Genomic DNA, 23,229 nt, shown 5'->3' with positions numbered 1-23,229 from the left:
CCATTAAGCTATTAGGTCGGGATTTGGATCCGATAACCCGTTAACAGCCCCGGCCAATGGGGATTTTCCACGTGTAAAATGATCATTGGCTGGAAGAAACACGTGTCGGCTCATCGTCGGGACAGATGTCATCCACTCATTGGACAGAAGGCGCCTATGATACGTTGACACGTGGCACGGCCCAACAGAGGCCCATTCCTGTGAAAAGGCCGGCCCATTTGACTTGGTCAAAAGGTGGCGGGCCAGCCCATGGAAAGCCTGTTAACGGCCTGTTCGCATATAGCCCATTTACAGCCCGCTAACCCAAGGCCCTTCATGCCCTCTCTGAATTAGGCCCAGTAGCGTCATCTGGGCCATCCAATATGATTCCACCCCGTTTTCACTTCAGGCCCATGTATGGCCCATGACGTCTTTCGGCCCATATGAGGCCCTATGTAACTCTTGGCCTATTAACGACTCATGGTGAAACTGGCCCGTAATGAACAGTGTATCACTTTACACCCATTAACGGCCCGTGGTGAAACTGGCCCGTAATGAACAGTGTATCACTTTATACCCATTAACGGCCCGTTATTCCATTGGGCCGTCTCCAGCCCATGTTATCTTTCGGCCTTCTCAGAGCCCATTTATTCTTGGGCTCATTTCCAGCATTCGTTTACTTACGGCCCGTTACTGTCATTTTCTACTTGTGGGCCAAATTCAGCCCGTGGTTACAGTCGGCCCGTTTGTGGTCCGTTAATACATTGGTCCGTTTTCATAGCGTCATCAAATACGGCTTATTAACGATGGCCAGTTATGGTCGGCCCATGAATGGACGATTCCAACTCTAGCCCGTTTACGGACAGAATGCGGTCTGTTTGGCCCATGTTTGGCCAATCGATCATACGGCCCGTATAAGGCCCATTGATGATACGACCCGTAGAAGGCCCATTGATGATACGGCCTATAGAAGGCCCATTGTTTCTACGGCCCGTGGAAGGCCCACTGTTTCTATGGCCCGTAGAAGGCCCACTGTTTATACGGCCCGTAGAAGGCCCACTGTTTCTACGGCCCGTAGAAGGCCCAGTGTCACTACAGTAAATATTAGCCCATGGTTATTGTGGCCTAGTTTTAAAAAATAGGTTATTGCAGCCACTAGCAAACCGCAGAAAAAGAACTGCACTGACTACAAGCAAACAAATAAACAAGACAACAAGGAAATAAATAAGCAAGCAACTTACACTAGGCTATCACGGCTATTACACATATTACATCCACTGGGCATCAAAGTTCGCCACCAGTGCAAATATAGGGAACACAGCAGCATATAAACGCCACAGCAAAACAAGTCCAGAACTGAAACCACTACAGAAGAGCTCAAGAAACAATATCCTGGGTACCCATAATGCTGGCAAGATGCTTAGCAAGCTTATTAAGTTTCTCTTGTTTGGCGCTTAAGTCCTCCAGCGCTTGCTGTTGCACCAGAAAGTATGCATCTGAATTCTGCAGGGACTTCCTCAGTCCTTCGGCTTCCTGTCGCATAACATCTGATCGATGTCTTTCAACTTGAATTTGAGACTCAAGAAGCCGAACTGATTCAGGCAATGAGTTCGAAGAGCTGGTGCCAGCAGTGGTAGCCAGTAACTCGAACACTACATCAAGACTGGACTTTGGGGTTGTCTCAGTGTCTTCAATATAGTTTTTATCACCTTTCTTGGAGACCAACAGGGATGTCTCACTATCTTGAACCTTATCTGCATTACTTACTTTACCATTGCATAACAGGGTACTCTTCTCCAATATTTTATCCGCGTTCTAAAAGAGAAACAAACAAACACATCTCAGGTTATAATGTAGTATATGAAACTCATTTTGGTAAACCAGTTCAGTAGTAAGGTGGACATGATAACAACATGAAACAAACATATATCTATGTAGTATGGTCACTGTATGGTCTATATCATTCTAGTTTATGTTGCCAAATCAAGATAGATACATTTCAAATCATATCTATTTAAGACAAAGCAGCATATACAGAATATAAGTGTGGGAAACTACACAGCAATAACAACACTTGTAATGTGCATGGCATGAGAACATAACTGTTTATTCAATTGAAACTGAAATCAACATAGAGCAAGTTACAACAGCAAACAGCCAAACACGTTGAAGAAACAAGTTTAAAACATACCTGTTGCGCCATTGGAGTTTCAATTGCATCCTTCAAATTTGAAATTAGTTGGTATCAGTAAATACAGTGATGCAAGAGCAAGGTAGTATGAACCATAGCTACGGAACCTGACCTGAGAACAATTCTTCTTCTGCTTTAAGCGTTGACTTCGGGTTCGGAGTGGTGGTCCTCGTGATTTGGGCACTGCAGTTGCCTTACTAACTGCTCGTGTTTGGGTGCTCTGTGGTGGAGACGGTGCTGTGTCAACGGGAACTGGGTGTCTATCTGCTGGGGTTGGGGTTAGAAAGGGTGTAGCTGGTTCTCTGTCCAACTGGGTAGGGGTACAATCTGCATGAGTGTGGTTATGTCTGGTGGGGATGGTTCTTGGGCAAGTACAACCATGGTTCTATCTGCATCAACAGGTAGCACGATCTTTTCTGAAGACCGTGTTTTTACTCCCACTGATACTACCATCACTCCCTCCAATTGAAATGGCTGATAAACAAGAAAAGTAATTTAATGTACAGACATTGTAAGATAGACAGGTGCAATGGATAGTAGGGAAGAAAATAGGGCATGAAATAATTCACATTTATGTTGTCTAAGCAAACAGAATAGCAGGACATAATTTCACATATAAGATGGCTAATTAAACAGGATAGCATGACACAATTTCACATGTATGATGGCTAACTAAACAGGATAGAATGACATACTTCAAAATATGATGACTATGTAAACAGGATGACATGATATAACTATACGATGTGTCTATTAAAGTGGTTGGCATGCCATAAATCACAAACATGCCGTCGATGGAAACATGATGGCATGATATAATTCACGGATAGAATGACATAGTTTAAATATGATGACTATGTAAACAGGATGAGATGATATAACTATATTATGTCTTTAGAAAATGGGTTGGCATGCCATAATTCAGATACATGTTGTCTATGTAAACATCATGGCATGACATAATTCAAATATATGATTTATATACTAAGGAAGTGAGCAGAGGGCAATCGCATATATGATGTGTCAACTAAGGAGATGGCATTCAATATTGTGTATATGATGTAAAAACTAAGCATTGCAATACAACATATGCATTATATGAGTAATATAACCCTGCCAAGTTTGAGCATACACCTCAGGGGGATAATAGGACTGGTCATCTGCCTCTGAATCCTCCTCTGAAGAGCTATCTGTAACCAGCAAGATATCTGCTTCAGCAGGTAGCATTGTCTACTCTGAAGACCTTGTTTTCACTCCAGATTTCTCCATCACCAATTCAAATGGCTGATGCACAGGAAGATCTGTTGAATATACAAACATTGTCGACAAAAGCAATGAGAAATACAAAAAAAGGACGGCATGATATAATTCACATATATGACGCTTGCCTAAACAACATGGCATTGCATAATTCACATACATAATGCCTTGCAACAAGATAACATTGCATAATTCACATATATAATGTCTTGCAATAAGATGACATTGCATAATTCACATATATGGTAATTAGACACTAAACAGGTGGCATTCACACAAAGCATGTCTAAACTAAGCAAATGACATAGCAATGCAAGATACCATAAACACGATATGAGCAACATAACCCTGCCAAGTTAGGGCATGCACCTCGGGGGGGGGGAATATGACTGGTCATCTGTCTCTGAATCCTCCTCTGAGGAGCTATCGGTAACCAGCAAGACATGCGCTTCGTTAGATAGCATTGTCTGCTCTGAAGACCTTGTTTCCACTCCAGATTTTTCCATGACCGTGCCAAATGGCTGATGCACAGGAAGAGTAATTGAATGTACTATGAATCCTCCTCTGAGGAGCTATCGATAACCAGCAAGACATGCGCTTCGTCAGATAGCATTGTCTGCTCTGAAGACCTTGTTTCCACTCCAGATTTTTCCATGACCGTGCCAAATGGCTGATGCATAGGAAGAGTAATTGAATGTACTAACATTGTTGACAAATTTAACACGTAATAAAAAAATGATGGCATGATATAATTCACATATAAGATGACTGGCTAACCAGGGTGGCATTGCAAAATTCACATATATGATGCCTGGCTAGACAAGATGGCACTGCATGATTCACATATACGATAAAGAAACTAAACAGATGGCATTGACACAAAGCATGTCTAAACTAAGCAGATGACATCTTTAATGTATACAGTAAGCAATGCAAGGCACCATATGCATGATATTACCAACATCAGCATGCCAAGTTAGAGCGAAGACCTCATGGGATAAATAGGAGTGGTCTTCTCCTTCTGAATCCCCCTCATAACAGTTATCTTCCTCTTGATTATGATCCAAAATGGGTGGAGGGGGGCTGCCTTTGCGCCCACCATGGAACAACGTCTGCATGAAATTTTATTGCCACGCAAGGCTCGTCTCTTTTGCTCTATATGATCAGTTCCATTGTGTGCAATAACTGGCATGCGTAGGAATAAAACATAGTGAGATTATGTAAGGAGTGCATGCACAAATCCAGAGTGATGGTAGCAAACTGTGGATAGACCCAAAACCATTGATAGCAGGCAGATAATAGCTTTAGTTAAAAAATACAGATAATGGCTCCTTTAATGTTTGTTTGCACCCAACATGAAACTCATAGTAGACACCGGAGATTAACCAGATAGTAGACAGATAGTACTGATTGCTGCCCCAATATGTACCCCACAACCATTTAAAAACTCAAGTTTCAGCATTAGTTTGGACCTGACTCAGAGTCTAATAGGTGAACACGACAATAATGTAGCATGTCATCATATTAAGTGACGCATAACGTAAGCAGACACGGAAGAGTGCAACCTCTCTTGCGGACCCGTGTAGTCATCAAGGTCATATGCTCAGTTGATGATGGTAATGCAGTTGCCGTGGCTTCCGGCGGCGGGGAAGAATATCTGAGGCGGCGAAAGACAGTCTGGAGAGCGGATCCCTGCTGTGGTGAACCCTTCCGTCATTGGAGCAGCTGAGCTGGGGTGGAACACAGCGCCGCAGGAGCAGGACAAACCACACAAGGTTTTCTTTGACACATATCTGTAACATAAGTAATTGAGTAAGGGCTTGTTTGAATTTGAGGATTCTAACAATGCAGGGATAGGAAATAGACAGGAATAGGATAGGAATGCACGTGCAAAATAGAGAATTTAAAAACACAGGATTTCTGCCAATCTGGGTGTTTGATTCACAACAATTGGAAGATCACAGGATGCAAAAAAGCATGGTGAGATTAAGTCAAACCACAAGAAAATGTACGGTTATAATGCTATTATGCTACTATCTCTTAGTCTTGTGCTTGATGAATAGGAATATGAAAAGGAGGAGAAGTGGAAATTAGAATTCCTACGGTTTTTCTTTCAAGGAGACACTAAAGGAACAAATCCTACAGTTTTCCTTTGCTCCATTCCTTTGCACCAAATTCATGAAAAGTAGTACCATAGGAAACTTTCCAATTCCGATGTTTTTCATTCACTTTTCCTTTCAAGCACTGGCGATTCTAGTAGGCAGGCTTGAGCAAGGAAAATCCTACACTAAAAAAATGTTTTTGTGCTACTTCTATTACTTTGGACCCAGGCCACTGCCATACTAGCTCAACTCCCAGGCCCATCGACAAATGCACAGCTCAAACACGCGGAGATAAATAATGATGGCGTTCAAGAGAGTCCATCACGGATATCTAAGTTGCCTGGTACCTCACTGCTTGTCATATAGTAGGATAAAATAATCGTATTTCCCGTTACTACGAGTGCTTAATGGACAATATATATAACATGTAGAGTAAAAAAGAGATGCACAAGTGTACAACCACTTTGGCGAAGCCATGTCGATCTCAGCGTGATTGGGTTGGCCGGTGAGGATGCTCCGGCTGACTTGGCTGTCAGAGGAGGGGAAGAAGATCTTAGGCGTCTTGAGATGGAGCCCGAGGTACTGCTCCGCTGTGATGGAGGGTTTCGTCGTTGGAGCAGCTCCGGTGAGTTGTACGACGCCGAGGCTGAAGCAGGACAAGAGAGACAACAAACAACGGTAACCTGAGTGGAATTCTAATAGCATCTCCAATACATGACGTAAAATACATATCCACAAAGTGCTAGATGTAAAATACACCAGCCTCTCATCTCTGAACTTAACTGTCGAAACTGAATTTAACTGTCGAACCTGAACTTAACTGTCGAAACTGAACTTAACTGTCAAAACTGAATTTTGCTGTCGAAACTGAACGCACTAGCAAGGTGAGGCTACACGTCGGTTGACTGACTTTTTCATCTCTGGTCAGTCGATTTTGCAGCTGTTGGATACGAAATCAAGGGCCTGCGGTTCATCTTCAACCTCCACCCCCCTGAGCCAGCCAAACAGCAGCCCCCCGCCGCCCCGCCCGCCCTGAAAACACTCCCCACCGCCGGTCCGCCGCCGCCCCGACCATCCCTCTAGGCCCCCCCCTTGTGCCGAGCTTTTTCTCCGGCGATCCCCACGCCACCGCCCCGCCAACGCCCCGCCAACGCCAGCGACCACCGCCCCCATCCTGAACCCTAAGATATATAGTGGGGTACCTCTCCGGCGAGCCCCCCTTCCCGCTGCGGCTGGTTCTTTCTTCACCCCGGCGACATCGGAGTGAAGTGTAGCTAAATCGGAGCAGCATCGCAAGCAAGAGCAAGAGTGAGAGCAGCAGTGCGAGCAAGAGCAATAGCAAGAGCAGACCAGGCAGGGGACTGAGAGCAAGAGCAGAGCAGCAGCGCGAGCGAGAGCTAAAGCAGCAGCAGGTCCTACTGATGTGGACGTCGCCGCCGAGGGAGCGACGCCGTGGAGGAAGTGGCCGGCGACGCTGCCGTGGATGGAGCCGCGCCGTGTCGGCTCGGGACCGAGCGTCGGCAGCATCGTGACATCGAATCAAGAAGAAAATGCGGCGATTAGTGTACAACCTCTTTGGTGGCGCCGATTAGGCCGCAGCTTCATCCGAGGAAATGGTGATGATGATGCTCTTCCGGTGGTGCAGGTGAAGACGGCAGTGTGGGAATGGAGGTGGCGTGATAGACGAGGGGAACGTCGGGGCAGCTCCTTGGAGGTGGAGGACGGGGTGTCTGAACCGGCAGGACGATGAGATCGACGACGGATCCTCATCCGGTACGGTGGATGAGGGACGTCAAGGTGTTGATGTGGACGACGTCGTCGGGAAAGAGGCACCGGCTGGGTGGCGGACGGAGCAGGGTGTGGGGTTTCGGCGCGGGTTTTCGCGGCCTCGGTGTACGAATGGGTGGGTGGATGGGATGGCAGTGGGGAACCATGGCTTAGAGACGTGCTTGTCCGAAATGTGGGGTAAGTTACGAAAGTACCCCCACCGATTTGAGGCGGTTCTTTCGGTTCAGGGGTACCACGGGCATTTCACGTGTCGGGATTTCACAGGAGGTGGGAGTTTTCGCGCGTGTTGTAATTTTTGAATAGCAAGGCACGGTTTGAGATGGAGGGAGTTGTCGGAGCACAATGAGACAAAGATATATCTTAAATATTTCGGGCTAACAAGGCGCGGGTTGAAGAGGCGAGAGTTTCGCAGCACGATAGACAGAGATGCTAGCTTGAATTTTCAACATAACAAGGCGCGGCTTGAAAATTTGGAAGAACAAGCTTAACGTGTACCCAAAAAAAGACAATTTTCACCTAAACACACACAACACACACACAAACACCATTTAGACTAGAGTAAGGTACACGTGAATTGCACGCATGAGATTTGGCAACCAAATTATGAATAAATACCACATTATAGCATGCAAGCTTTGAGTCATATATGCATGTTGTAGATGTTCGTTTAATTCCTATAGTTCATTTCATTCAAAATCATCTAGTTTTTATAAGAAAGCTAATCTACTTTAAGATTTATGGAATTGTGCGTCGTAAGACATAAAGTGAAAAACAAATAATGGCAAATCACGTAGAAAAACATTTGGGCAATTCTGATACGGAAGATTCTAGAACAAATAAGAAGTGCTTTTGTTTTGATGTTTGTGCATTATGCTTAAGTTCAACCATGGAGTCTTCTAGATTATACATGTGGCAAAATCTGGTGGAATCTAGATGATATCCAACGGCCAGTAGTACTCAAATTTGCCATCTTTGGACCATCGGATTCGCCTCATCCAATGACCATCTTTCAAAGTTAAAGTTACCCGCACACAATATAAAAAATATATAAATATAATATATATAGGGGTATAGATATAGATATGTGATGCAAAAGCCGCCCACCATCTCCAATTAGAATAGTGTGTCCATGCACGGATGCGACGTAGCCAAATGATGTCTGCCATCAGTATCTCAAATTCAAATCAGTCTGACCTTGTTCAATGTGTATACATTACAACATGCTCGTTTCCAAACCACACTGCGCAGATCTTCGTTATATTCATGCATGCATGGGTTTCAAACATCAGGATCTCTTATTCAAATATTTGAATTCAACTTTACATTGATTGTGACCTCACCTATTTAGCTATTCTTTTACACCCACACAGTAGTCTTCTCTTTATAATTGTACCACTAACTTTCTCTCGTGCATGCATGCACACACAATACCAATTGGCATTATCCATCGCACGCATGCAATCTTTTTCTTCAGGTCGGTCTCCCATGAAGGCACACACCAACACACATCCCCCTCTCCATCATATCGGGCTTTCTTTATCTCTCACGTGTGCATGTGCAACGATCGATGTTCCTCTATGTATGTGTGTATATAGCTAGGTCTTTCATAGTTTTCCACACAAACCGATCAATCGATATATCCAATGAGGTCTCACCCTCTTTCCCATGTCCATATCGATCAATCTATACCTCTCTATATAGGATTAACATATATAGCTAATACACCCACATTAATTATGTATCCAACGTCCCCCTCTCATCATCCATGCCTTCCGCTTCATCTCTGAGACGCGTGCACAATGGCGAAGACAGGGGGCAGTAAGGGCCCTGCCCCCTCCCCCCTAACATCACCATATATCAAGGCTAATATGAATGTGATCATTAGACAATTGCTGCTAAAATGGTTTAAGTTCATGAATTGACCCTCCTCGTAAAGGATTAGCAATGCTTGGCCCCCTAGCTCATTTATTTTCATGGCTCCGCCACTGCGCGCATTAGCGCACGTGTTCGCCCCCTCTCTCTAAATATCGATCTCGCACTTATGCATTCCTTCATAGTCTCCCTCCACTCGGCCCCTCGCACCATCTTCTAGCCCCCACCGGATTTTGCCACATGTACAATCTAGCAGACTCCATGGTTGAACTTAAGCATAATGCACAAACCTCAAAACAACAGTGGTTCTCTTTTGTTCTAGAATCTTCCGTATCATAACTGCCCAAACTTTTTTCTAGTTGAATTGCCATTATTTGTTTTTACTTTATGCTTTACAACGCACAATTCCATGAATCATTAAATAGATTAAGGGCTTCTTTGATTCAAAAGGATTCTCAAAGGAATTTTGGAGGATTCTAATCATTAGGAATTTTTCCTATCTTGGTTGTTTGATTCGTAGGATTGTAAACCATATGAATTTTTCCATATGATTCATTTGCACTAGATTTCATAGGAAACATCCCATCCACTCAAACCTCTTTGAAAGAATTCTGCATTTTTTCTATGCACAATCAAACACTCGTACAATCCTATAGGATTCAAGACGACATTCCACTATAATCCCATGTTTTTCCTATTCCCGCGTTCTTAGCTTTTTTATAAAAACTAATTGATTTTGAATGAGATGAACTATAAGAATTACATGAAGGGCTACATCAGGCATATATGACTCAGAGCTTACATGCTATAGTGTGGTATCTATTCATAATTTGGTTGCAAAATCTGATGCGTGCAATGCACGTGTACCTTACTAGTACTTCGAGTATGTGCAAAACACGTAAATTAGAATACCAATGGCACGCTACACAGTGTCTCTCTTACAGTTCATGAAGCCACTGGCACATGTGTAGGCGTTGTCGCGACCTCCTTGCGTGGATTGATCACAGTGATGTGCTGTTGGTTCCAGAAAAATGTACTCGTCCTCCCTGAGCCATACTGGCGGTACATGCACGAAGCGAAGATGTGCACGCATGCCATGCACGCACTCATTCCTCGCACGCACACGCGGGTACACGGGCGGACGCAATTTTGTACCAAGATCCACCCATGTGATAATTTGACGCGTGTAAAGTCGTTCACTTCATTGATGGTCAATTAATACAGCGCATGCAAATTGAGTGGGCGTGAGGGCGGAAGAAAGACATTATTACTCCACTGCGCGCATATGAGTAGTTAAATCGTGGGTTGCTAGTAGTACTTCCATTGGTATCCTTCGTATTTTGTGCCAATTTTTGACAGTAACATAATATTTACGCATTTGAGCAGTGTAGTACTTGAAATCTATGTTCCGCTACTCATTGGGAGCCGTTTCGGGCCTCAAAACCAAAACCATCAATTAATCTTTACCTTGTTCCCATCACATTCGAAAGCCTGCTCACACCTACTAGTAGTACGTACCAAACCTGAACGTGTTCCCACTATGTAGGTATTAGTACTAGTGCTAGTACTTAGGTTATAAAAAGGGGAACTACCTAACCGAAAATCACTCTACCTTTCCTCCTCATAAGTGCTTCTTCTTCGTTCGTCGTTGCCATGGCCGGTGAGCAGAGCTCTAGGTCAAGAACTACTCATAACAAGGGAGCGGCAACCAAGGCTGCGGAAAAAAAGAGAGGGCTCGCCGCCATGCAGAGACCTCGAAAGATCTCTCATGGGCAGGTGATGGCTCCCAAGAGCGCCCTAGCCGCGGAGGCAAACATGCCAAGCCGGCGGAGCTAGAGTCGTTATCCCTCGACGGCATGCCCGATCAGCTCAATAAGTAGAAGGATTTCATCCATGGCTTGATGGAGCTGCTGAAGGAGAGCCTCGACGACATGCCTGCTAATCTCAATCAGCAGGGGGAGTTGACCGCCGGCTTGGTGATGCTGCTGAAGAAGAGCATTGCCTCGGAGAAGAAGGCGACCAGCGAAATCCTGCGACTTCGGGAGGACAATGCGAACCTCTGCCACAAGATCGACCTGTTGAAGGAGAAGAACGCCGGCTAGAAGAAGCTGCATGAGAATAGTAGTTCCTCGATGAAGATGCTGTGGGCCCTCGCCTTGGAACAGAAGGAAGAGCTGGCGAAGCTCCGCATCGAGCACCCGGCTGCTGTCAAGGTACGTAATATGGCCGTGGAACAGATGATGAAGGCTCGCGTCGAGAAATGCCGCGTCATGGACACAATGATGAAGATGGCGGAGGAGACGCGCAAGGAGATGGAGGTCGTGGAGGCGATGAAGAAGCAGTTATGACTCCGCGGCGAATTAGATCATTTGGTGTGATAATCTTCCTTCTTCTTTTGCTCCTGTGTTTCATATTTTGCTTCGGGTGTTTCGCCGCACGTGTCACGTTGTCTGCGAGGCATGAATAGAACAATGTTTTTTTGAGGGAATGAATAGAAAATGCTAACAATGAGATGACTAGCAAATTAGATCATTTTTTATCGCCATGTGGCACTGGGCTGCCGTGTTTTGTGCTCCTCCGTCGCAGTACTACTCCAGTGGAAAACTTGAGTATACCGCACGGTTCTTTGCTCCTCCTCGATCAGGTCGTCGGTGCATTTATACAAGCAGTCAAATCACAAGGCCCCGCCTTCCAGCAGTAATGAGCCATCAAATCACAAAGGCCCTCGCCTCTCGTGAAACCGACCAAGCTAGACTGCCTAATGTGACGGCGGCCCGATCTTTCGATGAGAGTGGGGATAATTATCGATTTGGTGGATTTTGACCTTGACGATCCGGCTATACCGTACCCGACGATACGCCTCGACAATCGCTAAACCAATCTCCGATGGTTATTGACCTTGCCGTAGGCACGATCAACCTGAACAACGAGGTTCAAGTTCCTGCAAGCAACCGAAGAACCGGCAAGAACAAAGGTGAATTGCAACTGAAATTGCGGATAATAAACTGAGCACACGAACTAGATGAAAAGTTGGGGTTCCACTGTGGATCTGACAAGGTGGTAGTCCTACACGTCTCGTAGATGCGAATTGTAGCGATGGCTAGACAATACAATAAAACCCGAGTCTAAACCCTAACTTAACCTAGCTATTTATTAAAGCAGATGCCGCCTGGGGCTGATCGGACACCGGTCCGTACGGCGACCGAGTGCTGCACGTAGGAAGTAGTCAAATCGTGTTGGCCCACCATGGCCCAAAACGTGGTGTCTCTTGGTCCATGCAACAAAAATCAATTGGCTTGGGTCTTGTGGCGTCTGCTTCCTGTACCATGGCATGCACGATGGATGGGATGGATGGTGCGGTGTGTGCATGCATGCAAGGACGGTTGAGAGCATGCACGCAAAGAGTGTTATTCCATTTGGTTTAAAGGCTCCTCTTCAATTGATTGTTTGATCCCTTGGTTTCTGAGTACAATTAAATCAGAACATGAGTGTAATATCATATTCTCGTTAGCTAAATCATATGTACAAAGGAGCGATAGTACCTGGCCATTTATTTGTCTCGCTCACGCTCTAGTAATAGGACCAGGTGGAATAACTGATGTAGGAGTCGCGGCGGGTGTAACGATAGAAGAGATGTCCTCATCATCCCCCCCTTCTTGAATCGAAGTCGTCCTCGACGGCATCTCATCGTCATCACCCAAATAAGTCTTTAAATCTGCAACGTTAAATGTGGGACTAACCCGAAATTCTGCAGGCAAATCAAGCTTATATGCATTCTCGTTAATTTTTTTCAAGCACTTTAAAAGGTCCATCCGCACGAGGCATTAATTTTGACTTTCGTAAATCAGGGAAGCGGTCTTTTCGCAAATGTAACCATACTAAATCACCTGGTTCAAACACAATACTTTTCCTACCCTGACTACCAGCAAGTTTATACTTGGCATTCATGCGTTCAATATTTTTCTTAGTCATCTCATGCATTTTCAATACTAACTCAGCACGTTCTTTAGCATCAAGGTTTACCTTCTCCGAAGATGGAATAGGTAATAAATCAATTGGCGCACGAGGTATAAATCCATAAACAATCTCAAAAGGGCATAATTTTGTGGTGGAATGAACGGAACGATTATAAGCAAACTCTACATGAGGCAGACAATCTTCCCACATTTTTAAGTTCTTTTTCAAAACAGCCCTAAGCATAGTAGACAATGTTTGATTAACCACTTCAGTTTGACCATCTGTTTGAGGATGACATGTAGTACTAAATAAAAGCTTAGTCCCCAATTTTGTCCACAACACCCTCCAAAAGTGGCTAAGAAATTTTGTGTCACGATCAGAAACAATTGTATTTGGCACACCATGTAAACGAACTACTTCTCTGAAGAACAAATCAGCAATGTAAGTAGCATCGTCACTTTTATGACAAGGTATAAAATGTGCCATCTTAGAGAATCTATCGACAACAACAAATATACTATCCCTCCCCCGTCGTGTTCTAGGCAGTCCTAATACAAAGTCCATAGATATATCTTCCCAAGGAGTGCTAGGAACAGGAAGAGGCATATATAAACCATGTGGGTTCAAGTGTGACTTAGCTTTTTGGCATGTCGTGCAGCGTGCAACATATCTCTCCACATCCCTTCTCATTTTTGGCCAAAAGAAATGACTAGCAAGGATGTCTTCTGTCTTCTTGACGCCAAAATGTCCCATAAGTCCTCCTCCATGCGACTCCTGTAACAACAAAAGACGAATAGAGCTATCTGGGATGCATAGCTTGTTAGCGCGAAAAACAAATCCGTCATTAATGACGAACTTGTTCCAAGTTCTACCCTCTCTGCAATTGAGCAATATATCTTTAAAGTTAACATCATTAGCGTATTGCTCTTTTATAGTTTCAAGTCCAAAAATTTTGAAGTCAAGTTGTGATAACATAGTATAGCGTCTAGACAAGGCATCGGCAATAACATTCTCCTTCCCTTTCTTGTGTTTAATAACATAAGGAAAGGATTCAATAAATTCAACCCATTTTGCGTGTCTACGATTCAGCTTGCTTTGACTTCTAATATGCTTGAGGGATTCATGATCAGAATGTATGACAAACTCCTTAGGCCATAAATAATGTTGCCATGTCTCCAAAGTCCGAACTAGTGCATAAAGTTCTTTATCATATGTTGAATAATTCAGACTAGGCCCACTGAGCTTTTCACTAAAGTATGCTACTGGTTTTCCTTCTTGCAATAAAACACCACCTAAACCAATGCCGCTAGCATCACATTCTAATTCAAACATCTTATTAAAATCAGGTAATTGCAGCAAAGGGGCGTGTGTAAGCTTATCTTTAAGAATAGTGAAGGCTTCCTCTTGTGCGTCGCTCCAAACAAATGGCACATTTTTCTTTGTGAGCTCGTTGAGCAGCGCTGAGATGGTACTAAAATCTTTCATGAACCACCGGTAGAACCCAGCAAGTCTGAGAAAACTTCGTACATGTGTGACCGAGTTAGGGGTCGGCCAACTCTGGATCGCTTCAACCTTGGCTTTATCAACTTCAATTCCCTGCGCTGTCACAACATAGCCAAGAAAAGCGACTCGATCCGTGCAAAAAGTGCACTTCTCGATATTACCAAATAAACGTGCATCACGCAGAGCAGAAAAAATAGCACGCAAATGGTCTAAGTGTTCCTCTAGTGACTTGCCATAAATCAAAATATCATCGAAATATACTACCACAAATCGTCCAATAAAAGCTCGCAAAACTTCATTCATTAGTCTCATGAAAGTACTAGGTGCATTAGTCAATCCAAAAGGCATAACTAACCACTCATATCAACCAAATTTAGTTTTGAAAGCAGTTTTCCATTCATCACCTAGTTTCATACGAATTTGATGGTACCATTCATCACCTAGTTTTCCACTCACTTCATATTCATCTCTATGATCATATCATAGATATTTTATCCTCTTGTCACGACGATCTTTCGACTTCACCCTGAAATTACTTGAACCTTTCAATAATTCAGACTCGTGATTCATCAAGTAAATATACTCAACGTCTACTCAAATCATCTGTGAAGTAAGAATATAACGATATCCACTACACGCCTCAGCACTCATTGGACTGCACACATCAAAATGTATTGCTTCCAACAAGTTGCTTTCTAGTTCCATTTTACTGAAAAACGAGGCTTTCAGTCATCTTGCCCATGTGGTATGATTTGCATGTCTCAAGTGATTCAAAATCAAGTGAGTCCAAACGGTCCATTTGCATGGAGTTTCTTCATGCATATACACCAATAGACATGGTTCGCATGCCTCAAACTTTTCAAAAACGAGTGAGTCCAAAGATCCATCAACATGGAGCTTCTTCATGCGTTTTATACCGATATGACTTATGTGGCAGTGCCACAAGTAGGTGGTACTATCATTACTATCTTATATCTTTTGGCATGAACATGCGTATCACTACGATCGAGATTCAATAAACCATTCATTTTAGGTGCAAGACCATTGAAGGTATTATTCAAATAAACAGAGTAACCATTATTCTCCTTAAATGAATAACCGTATTGCGATAGACATAATCCAATCATGTCTATGCTCAACGCAAACACCAATCTCGATGGTAGAGGGAGCGTGCGATGCTTGATCATATCAACATTGGAAACACTTCCAACACTTATCGTCAGCTCACCTTTAGCTAGTCTCCGTTTATTCCGTAGCCTTTTGTTTCGAGTTACTAACACTTAGCAACCGAACCGGTATCTAATACCCTGGTGCTACTAGGAGTACTAGTAAAGTACACATCAACACAATGTAAATCCAATATACTTCTATCGACCTTGCCAGCCTTCTCATCTACCAAGTATCTAGGGTAATTCTGCTCCAGTGGCTGTTCCCCTTATTACAGAAGCACTCAGTCTCGGGTTTGAGTTCAACCTTGGGTTTCTTCACTAGAGCAGCAGCTGAATTGCCGTTTCATGAAGTATCCCTTTGTTCCCTTGCCCTTCTTGAAACTAGTGGTTTCACCAACCATCAACAATTGATGCTCCTTCTTGATTTCTACTTTCGCGGTGTCAAACATCGCGAATATCTCAAGGATCATCATATATGTCCCTGATATATCATAGTTCATCATGAAGCTCTAGCAGCTTGGTGGTAATGACTTCGGAGAACCATCACTATTTCATCTGGAAGATCAACTCCCACTCGATTCAAGCGATTGTTGTACTCAGACAATCTGAGCACAAGCACAACAATTGAGCTTTTCTCCTTAGTTTGCAGGCTAAGAAAATCGTCGGAGGTCTCATACCTCTTGACGTGGGCACGAGCCTGAAATCCCAATTTCAGCCCTCGAAACATCTCATATGTTTCGCGACGTTTCAAAAACGTCTTCGGTGCCTCAATTCTAAACCGTTTAACTGAACTATCACGCAGTTATCAAAATGTGTATGTCAGATGTTCGCAACATCCACAGACGACGTTCGAGGTTCAGCACACTGAGCGGTGCATTAAGTACATAAGCCTTCTAAGAAGCAATGAGGACAATCCTCAGTTTATGGACCTAGTCCGCATAATTGCTACTATCAACTTTCAACTAAATTTTCTCTAGGAACATATCTAAACAGTAGAACTGAAGCGCGAGCTACGACATAATTTGCGAAGACCTTTTGACTATGTTCAGGATAATTAAGTTCATCTTATGAACTCCCACTCAGATAGACATCCCTCTAGTCATCTAAGTGATTACATGATCCGAGTCAACTAGGCCGTGTCCGATCATCACGTGAGACGGACTAGTCATCATCGGTGAACATCTTCATGTTGATCGTATCTACCATACGACTCATGCTCGACCTTTCGGTCTTCTGTGTTCCGAGGCCATGTCTGTACACATGCTAGGCTCGTCAAGTCAACCTAAGTGTTTCGCGTGTGCAAATCTGTCTTACACCCGTTGTATGTGAACGTTAGAATCTATCACACCCGATCATCACGTGGTGCTTCGAAACAACGAACTGTCGCAACGGTGCACAGTTAGGGGGAACACTTTCTTGAAATTTTTAATGAGGGATCATCTTATTTACTACCGTCGTTCTAAGTAAACAAGATGTATAAACATGATAAACATCACATGCAATCAAATAGTGGTGACATGATATGGCCAATATCATATAGCTCCTTTGATCTCCATCTTGGGGCTCCATGATCATCTTTTCACCGGCATGACACCATGATCTCCATCATCATGATCTCCATCATCGTGTCTCCATGAAGTTGTCACGTCGTCTATTACTTCTACTACTACAGCTAACGGTTAGAAATAAAGTAAAGTAATTACATGACGTTTATGTTGACACGCAGGTCATAAATAAATTAAGACAACTCCTATGGCTCCTGCCGGTTGTCATACTCATCGACATGCAAGTCGTGATTCCTATTACAAGAACATGATCAATCTCATACATCACATATATCATTCATCACATCCTTTTGGCCATATCACATCACATAGCATACCCTGCAAAAACAAGTTAGACGTCCTCTAATTGTTGTTTGCATGTTTTACGTGGCTGCTATGGGTTTCTAGCAAGAACGTTTCTTACCTACGCAAAGACCACAACGTGATATGCCAATTGCTATTTACCCTTCATAAGGACCCTTTTCATCGAATCCGATCCGGCTAAAGTGGGAGAGACAGACACCCGCTAGCCACCTTATGCAACTAGTGCATGTCTGTCGGTGGAACCAGTCTCACGTAAGATTACGTGTAAGGTCGGTCCGGGCCACTTCATCCCACGATGCCGCCGAATCAAGATAAGACTAGTAACGGCAAGCATATTAAACAAAATCAACGCCCACAACTACTTTGTGTTCTACTCGTGCATAGAAACTACGCATAGACCTAGCTCATGATACCACTGTTGGGGAACGTAGCATAAATTCAAAATTTTCCTACGTGTCACCAAGATCTATCTATGGAGTCATCTAGCAACGAGGGAGGAGTGGATCTACATACCCTTGTAGATCGCGCGCGGAAGCGTTCAAGATAACGGGGTTGATGGAGTCGTACTCGTCGTGATCCAAATCACCGATGATCCTAGCGCCGAACAGACGGCACCTCCGCGTTCAACACACGTACGGAGCAGCGACGTCTCCTCCTTATTGATCCATCAAGGGGGGAGGAGAGGTTGATGGAGATCCAGCAACACGACGGCGTGGTGGTGGAAGTAGCGGGATTCCAACAGGGCTTCGCTAAGCGCTGCGGGAGGAGGGAGATGTGTCACGGGAGGGAGAGGGAGGCGCCAGGCCTTAGATTGGATTGCCCTCCCTTTCCCCCACTATATATAGGGCCAAGGGAGAGGGGGAGGGCGCAGCCTTGCCCCTTCCTCCAAGGAAGGGTGCGGCCAAGGGGGGAAGGAGTCCATCCTCCCCAAGGCACCTCGGAGGTGCCTTCCCCCTTTAGGACTCTCCCTTTTCCTCTACGCTTGGCGCATGGGCCTCTTGGGGCTGGTGCCCTTGGCCCATATAGGCCAAGGCACACCCCCTACAGCCCATGTGCCCCCCCGGGGCAGGTGGCCCCACCCGGTGGACCCCCGGGACCCTTCCGGTGGTCCCGGTACAATACCGGTGACCCCGAAACTTGTCCCGATGGCCGAAATAGCACTTCCTATATATAATTCTTTACCTCCGGACCATTCCGGAACTCCTCGTGACATCCGGGATCTCATCCGGGACTCCGAACAACTTTCGGGTTACCGCATACTAATATCTCTATAACCCTAGCGTCACCGAACCTTAAGTGTGTAGACCCTACGGGTTCGGGAGACATGCAGACATGACCGAGATGACTCTCCGGTCAATAACCAACAGCGGGATCTGGATACCCATGTTGGCTCCCACATGTTCCACGATGATCTCATCGGATGAACCACGATGTCAAGGACTTAATCAATCCCGTATACAATTCCCTTTGTCTATCGGTACGACACTTGCCCGAGATTCGATCGTCGGTATCCCGATACCTTGTTCAACCTCGTTACTGGCAAGTCTCTTTACTCGTTCCGTAACACATCATCCCGTGATCAACTCCTTGATCACATTGTGCACATTATGATGATGTCCTACCGAGTGGGCCCAGAGATACCTCTCCGTTTACATGGAGTGACAAATCCCAGTCTCGATTCGTGCCAACCCAACAGACACTTTCGGAGATACCTGTAGTGTACCTTTATAGCCACCCAGTTATGTTGTGACGTTTGGCACACCCAAAGCATTCCTACGGTATCCGGGAGTTGCACAATCTCATGGTCTAAGGAAATGATACTTGACATTAGAAAAGCTTTAGCATACGAACTACACGATCTAGTGCTATGCTTAGGATTGGGTCTTGTCCATCACATCATTCTCCTAATGATGTGATCCCGTTATCAACGACATCCAATGTCCATGGTCAGGAAACCGTAACCATCTATTGATCAACGAGCTAGTCAACTAGAGGCTTACTAGGGACATGGTGTTCTCTATGTATCCACACATGTATCTGAGTTTCCTATCAATACAATTATAGCATGGATAATAAACGATTATCATGAACAAGGAAATATAATAATAACTAATTTATTATTGCCTCTAGGGAATATTTCCAACAATTAGTTCTACCATCATGTAAACATTGTTTATCATATTGCCATGGCCTTCCTAGTAACATAGAACAAGCTTGCATAGGCACAATATCGCAATCAATAGTGTCATGGTATGAACCTAAAGAAAAAGGAACTCTCACCATGCGTGTTACCTTTACCTTTCCACCATCATTAAACCATTGAATGCAGTATGGTTGTGGATGTTGTCGCGAAGGTAGGGAGAGCTTCTCCACCATGTCAATGCTTGCTAAATTGTTACAACTCCCTCCATCAATGATTATGCGAACGGAACGCTCCTTGACGACTCCTTTGATGTGGAAGAGGTTGTGACGTTGATCCTTCTTTGCTTTGACAATCTGAGCACTAAGTACACGATGTGATATAAGACTCATGTACTTATCGGCGTCGTCAGCGGTCACATGTTCTTCCTCTTGCTCCGGTCTTGTGTCATCGTCTTCATGTGTAGCAAGCAAGGCATATGTGTCTTCATCAAAATCACTAGCAGAGTCGTACTCGCCGTCTTCACGAATGATCAATACACGCTTATTAGGACACTCCTTCATGACATGGCCAAATCCCTTGCAAGTGTGGCATTGGATATCCTTTGTTCTTTTGGAGGAAGCGTACGATGACAATGAACTTTTTGTTGGAATTTGTGTAGTACTTTTCAGTGGTGCCGAAGTGTGTGATGCTGAAGTTGATGAAGAAGGCCCCAGTCGAGAGGTTGCAGGTGCTGTTGTAGAGGTGCGAGTGGACGGGGCAGCAGGAGTGCGCGACGCCCATGTGGAAGTACGACCTGCAGAAAAATTAGGACGCAGTCTGGAACGACCCTGCACTTCATGTTCAGCATGTATAGCAAGATGGAATAAACGGGTCATTCAATGATAATCTTTATAAGCAAGTATGTCATAAATTTCTCTATTCAATCCACCCAAGAACCTAGCCATAGAGGCTTCCTCAGTCTCAACTAAACCACAACGTAACATGCCCATTTGCAATTCTTGATAATAGTCTTCCACAGATTTAGATCCTTGGTTCAAGCGTTGTAGTTTATTTAGCAAGTCACGTTCATAATATCCAGGAACAAAACGGTGACGCATTACTAATTTCAAAGCTTCCCAAGTGGCAGGAATATTATTAGGATGTTTACGACAATGTGCTCTCCACCAAACAGAAGCAAAATCACCAAACTCACTAGTTGCAGCCCTAACTCTTTTATCATCAGGAAAATCATGGCAAGCAAATTTTTGATCAACTAGTAATTCCCAGTCAAGATAAACATCTGGATCATATTTCCCATCAAAAGGAGGCATGACAAATTTAATTCTACCCAAAGAATCGTCATGGCCACGTACCTGAGGACGCTGGTGTCGTCCCATACCTTGTAGATTATTGCATAGTCGACGATGATCACGATCATTGTTATCATTAACTGCATCAGGATCCTCAGAATCACCATCATAGTTGTCATCTTGGATGTCGTCGGCTATCGAGTTGGCGTTGCGAGGACGGGGCTGGTCGACGACATCGGTGTATGAAAGAGGGTGCCCCGGATCTCCTGGGAGTACCCGACGAGCTCGTTGCAGACCTGTGTTGGTGGCTGGAAGATGCGGAGCGGAAGTGGAGGCGGCACCTAGACGGGCATCCTGGGCATCAAGACGTTTCATAATAGATGCAAGTGTTTGGGTGAACATCTCATTGCTATCCTCGATCGACTTGAGACGCTTATCAAGTGCGCCCTCGAACGATGTGAACCGCTTGGTGTATGCATGCACATCCTCCTCAAGGCGTGCCACCGTGGCTTTCATGTTGTCTTCGTCACCTGCCATGGTTAGGACGGAACAAGAAAAAAATCACAAGTATATTGCTCCTACAGTAACTATAGTGAGGCGGTGGAAAATGTCTCTCAACTCTCGAGCAATTACCAAGCTCTTACCAGTTCTTACCGTGCTGCAGTGGTTGTCGGCCGTTGGCGATGTCAAAAGTGATCAAAAGATTGATATAGCGATTACCAAGGGACCGAACAAGATACGATATAGGAAGTGGAGCTTGGTGAAGGTTTCCTCAACTCACAATATGTGGCACAATTAAGCAAAAAGTAGTGCAAGCTGAATAATTGCTCAAACTCCTAACTAGTGCTGGAGGTCGACTAGTAAGAGAGAAAACAATCTAAGCCTAGATACTGAGTCACGTGAGTGGGAACCGATGAAAAATTTGAGACAACTCTAATTAGCTAGATATAAGTGAAGTACAAGTAAGTGTACAGCAACGGAGAAAAGACAAATGTCCAGACAGTGTCACTGGGATGATAAAGAATAAGTCCTGGACAGAAGGAAAATAATGCCCAAAAGATGCTAGCCGGCCTGATGTTTTGCAACTTTTTCTTTTAACTTTTTTTTCTTTTTCTTATTTTTCTCTTTTTTTCCACTTTTTTTTCTTCTTTTTTTCAAGCCAGTTACTAGCGAGTATACCCAAGATGGCACGTACACAAATTGGCCAAAAGAAGAAACAAAAGTGCCTTGGCCGAGTGCTACAGCAAGGAAAGAAGACTATAAAAGCTAGCTAGATGTGATTTGGAGTTGAGATTACCCACTACTAGTCAGCCGGCGGAGATTTTTGGGGTGGCGCGTGGTGGCAGACAAAACATGTGAGATGTCTGGTGCCTCGCGTAACACAAAACCTGGTAGATGGCAAGCACGCACAGCGTCAGACAGAGATAACTGTGCGTCTGGTCATTCGCGTAACGCTGAGTGCGGTAATGTGGAGAGCGATCGTAATCAACACCTGCCTATTTTTTTTTTGGAATTTTCTTCAGATTGGAAAGTAGCGTTGTGGCAAGGATTATGTGGGTGGACAAAAACAGATTGATCTAGTAGATGATTTGCTCTCCGACTAATCTAAACCAGCACTAATTCTAGGATGAATGCAACCAACAATTCAACTACACAAATACTAGATACAAAAATTGCTAAAGGCGGAAAAGGTAGGTGTAAAGGATGAACTAATCTATTTTTTGGCTTTTTTTGTGGGTTTATAGGACAGAAAATAACTAATCTAATAAAGCTGTAAATCTCTCACCGATCAACCTGAAAACTGATACCACTTGATGTGACGGCGGCCCGATCTTTCGATGAGAGTGGGGATAATTATCGATTTGGTGGATTTTGACCTTGACGATCTGGCTATACCGTACCCGACGATACGCCTCGACAATCGCTAAACCAATCTCCGATGGTTATTGACCTTGCCGTAGGCACGATCAACCTGAACAACGAGGTTCAAGTTCCTGCAAGCAACCGAAGAACCGGCAAGAACAAAGGTGAATTGCAACTGAAATTGCGGATAATAAACTGAGCACACGAACTAGATGAAAAGTTGGGGTTCCACTGTGGATCTGACA

At 44.3% G+C, this 23,229-nt stretch overlaps 1 protein-coding gene across 1 annotated transcript in view; it reads right to left on the bottom strand.

The window, feature by feature from the left end:
* The window catches only part of LOC147985792 (uncharacterized), a 31,495-nt gene extending 9,837 nt beyond the window's left edge, over positions 1 to 21,658 (bottom strand). The window contains exons 1-2 of the mRNA XM_087541740.1: positions 21,185 to 21,658; positions 19,875 to 20,659 (exon numbers count right to left, since the gene is read on the bottom strand). Of these exons, the coding sequence (XP_087397866.1) occupies positions 19,875 to 20,659; positions 21,185 to 21,658 (1,259 nt within the window). The remainder of the gene's footprint in view (positions 1 to 19,874; positions 20,660 to 21,184) is intronic.
* Between the last annotated feature and the right edge of the window lie 1,571 nt (positions 21,659 to 23,229).

The sequence above is a fragment of the Triticum urartu genome, chromosome 2A (genome assembly GCF_056163025.1).
Source record: "Triticum urartu cultivar PI428250 chromosome 2A, HENAU_Tu73, whole genome shotgun sequence".
Lineage (NCBI taxonomy): Eukaryota > Viridiplantae > Streptophyta > Magnoliopsida > Poales > Poaceae > Triticum > Triticum urartu.
This window is presented reverse-complemented; position numbering and strand designations above follow the sequence as displayed.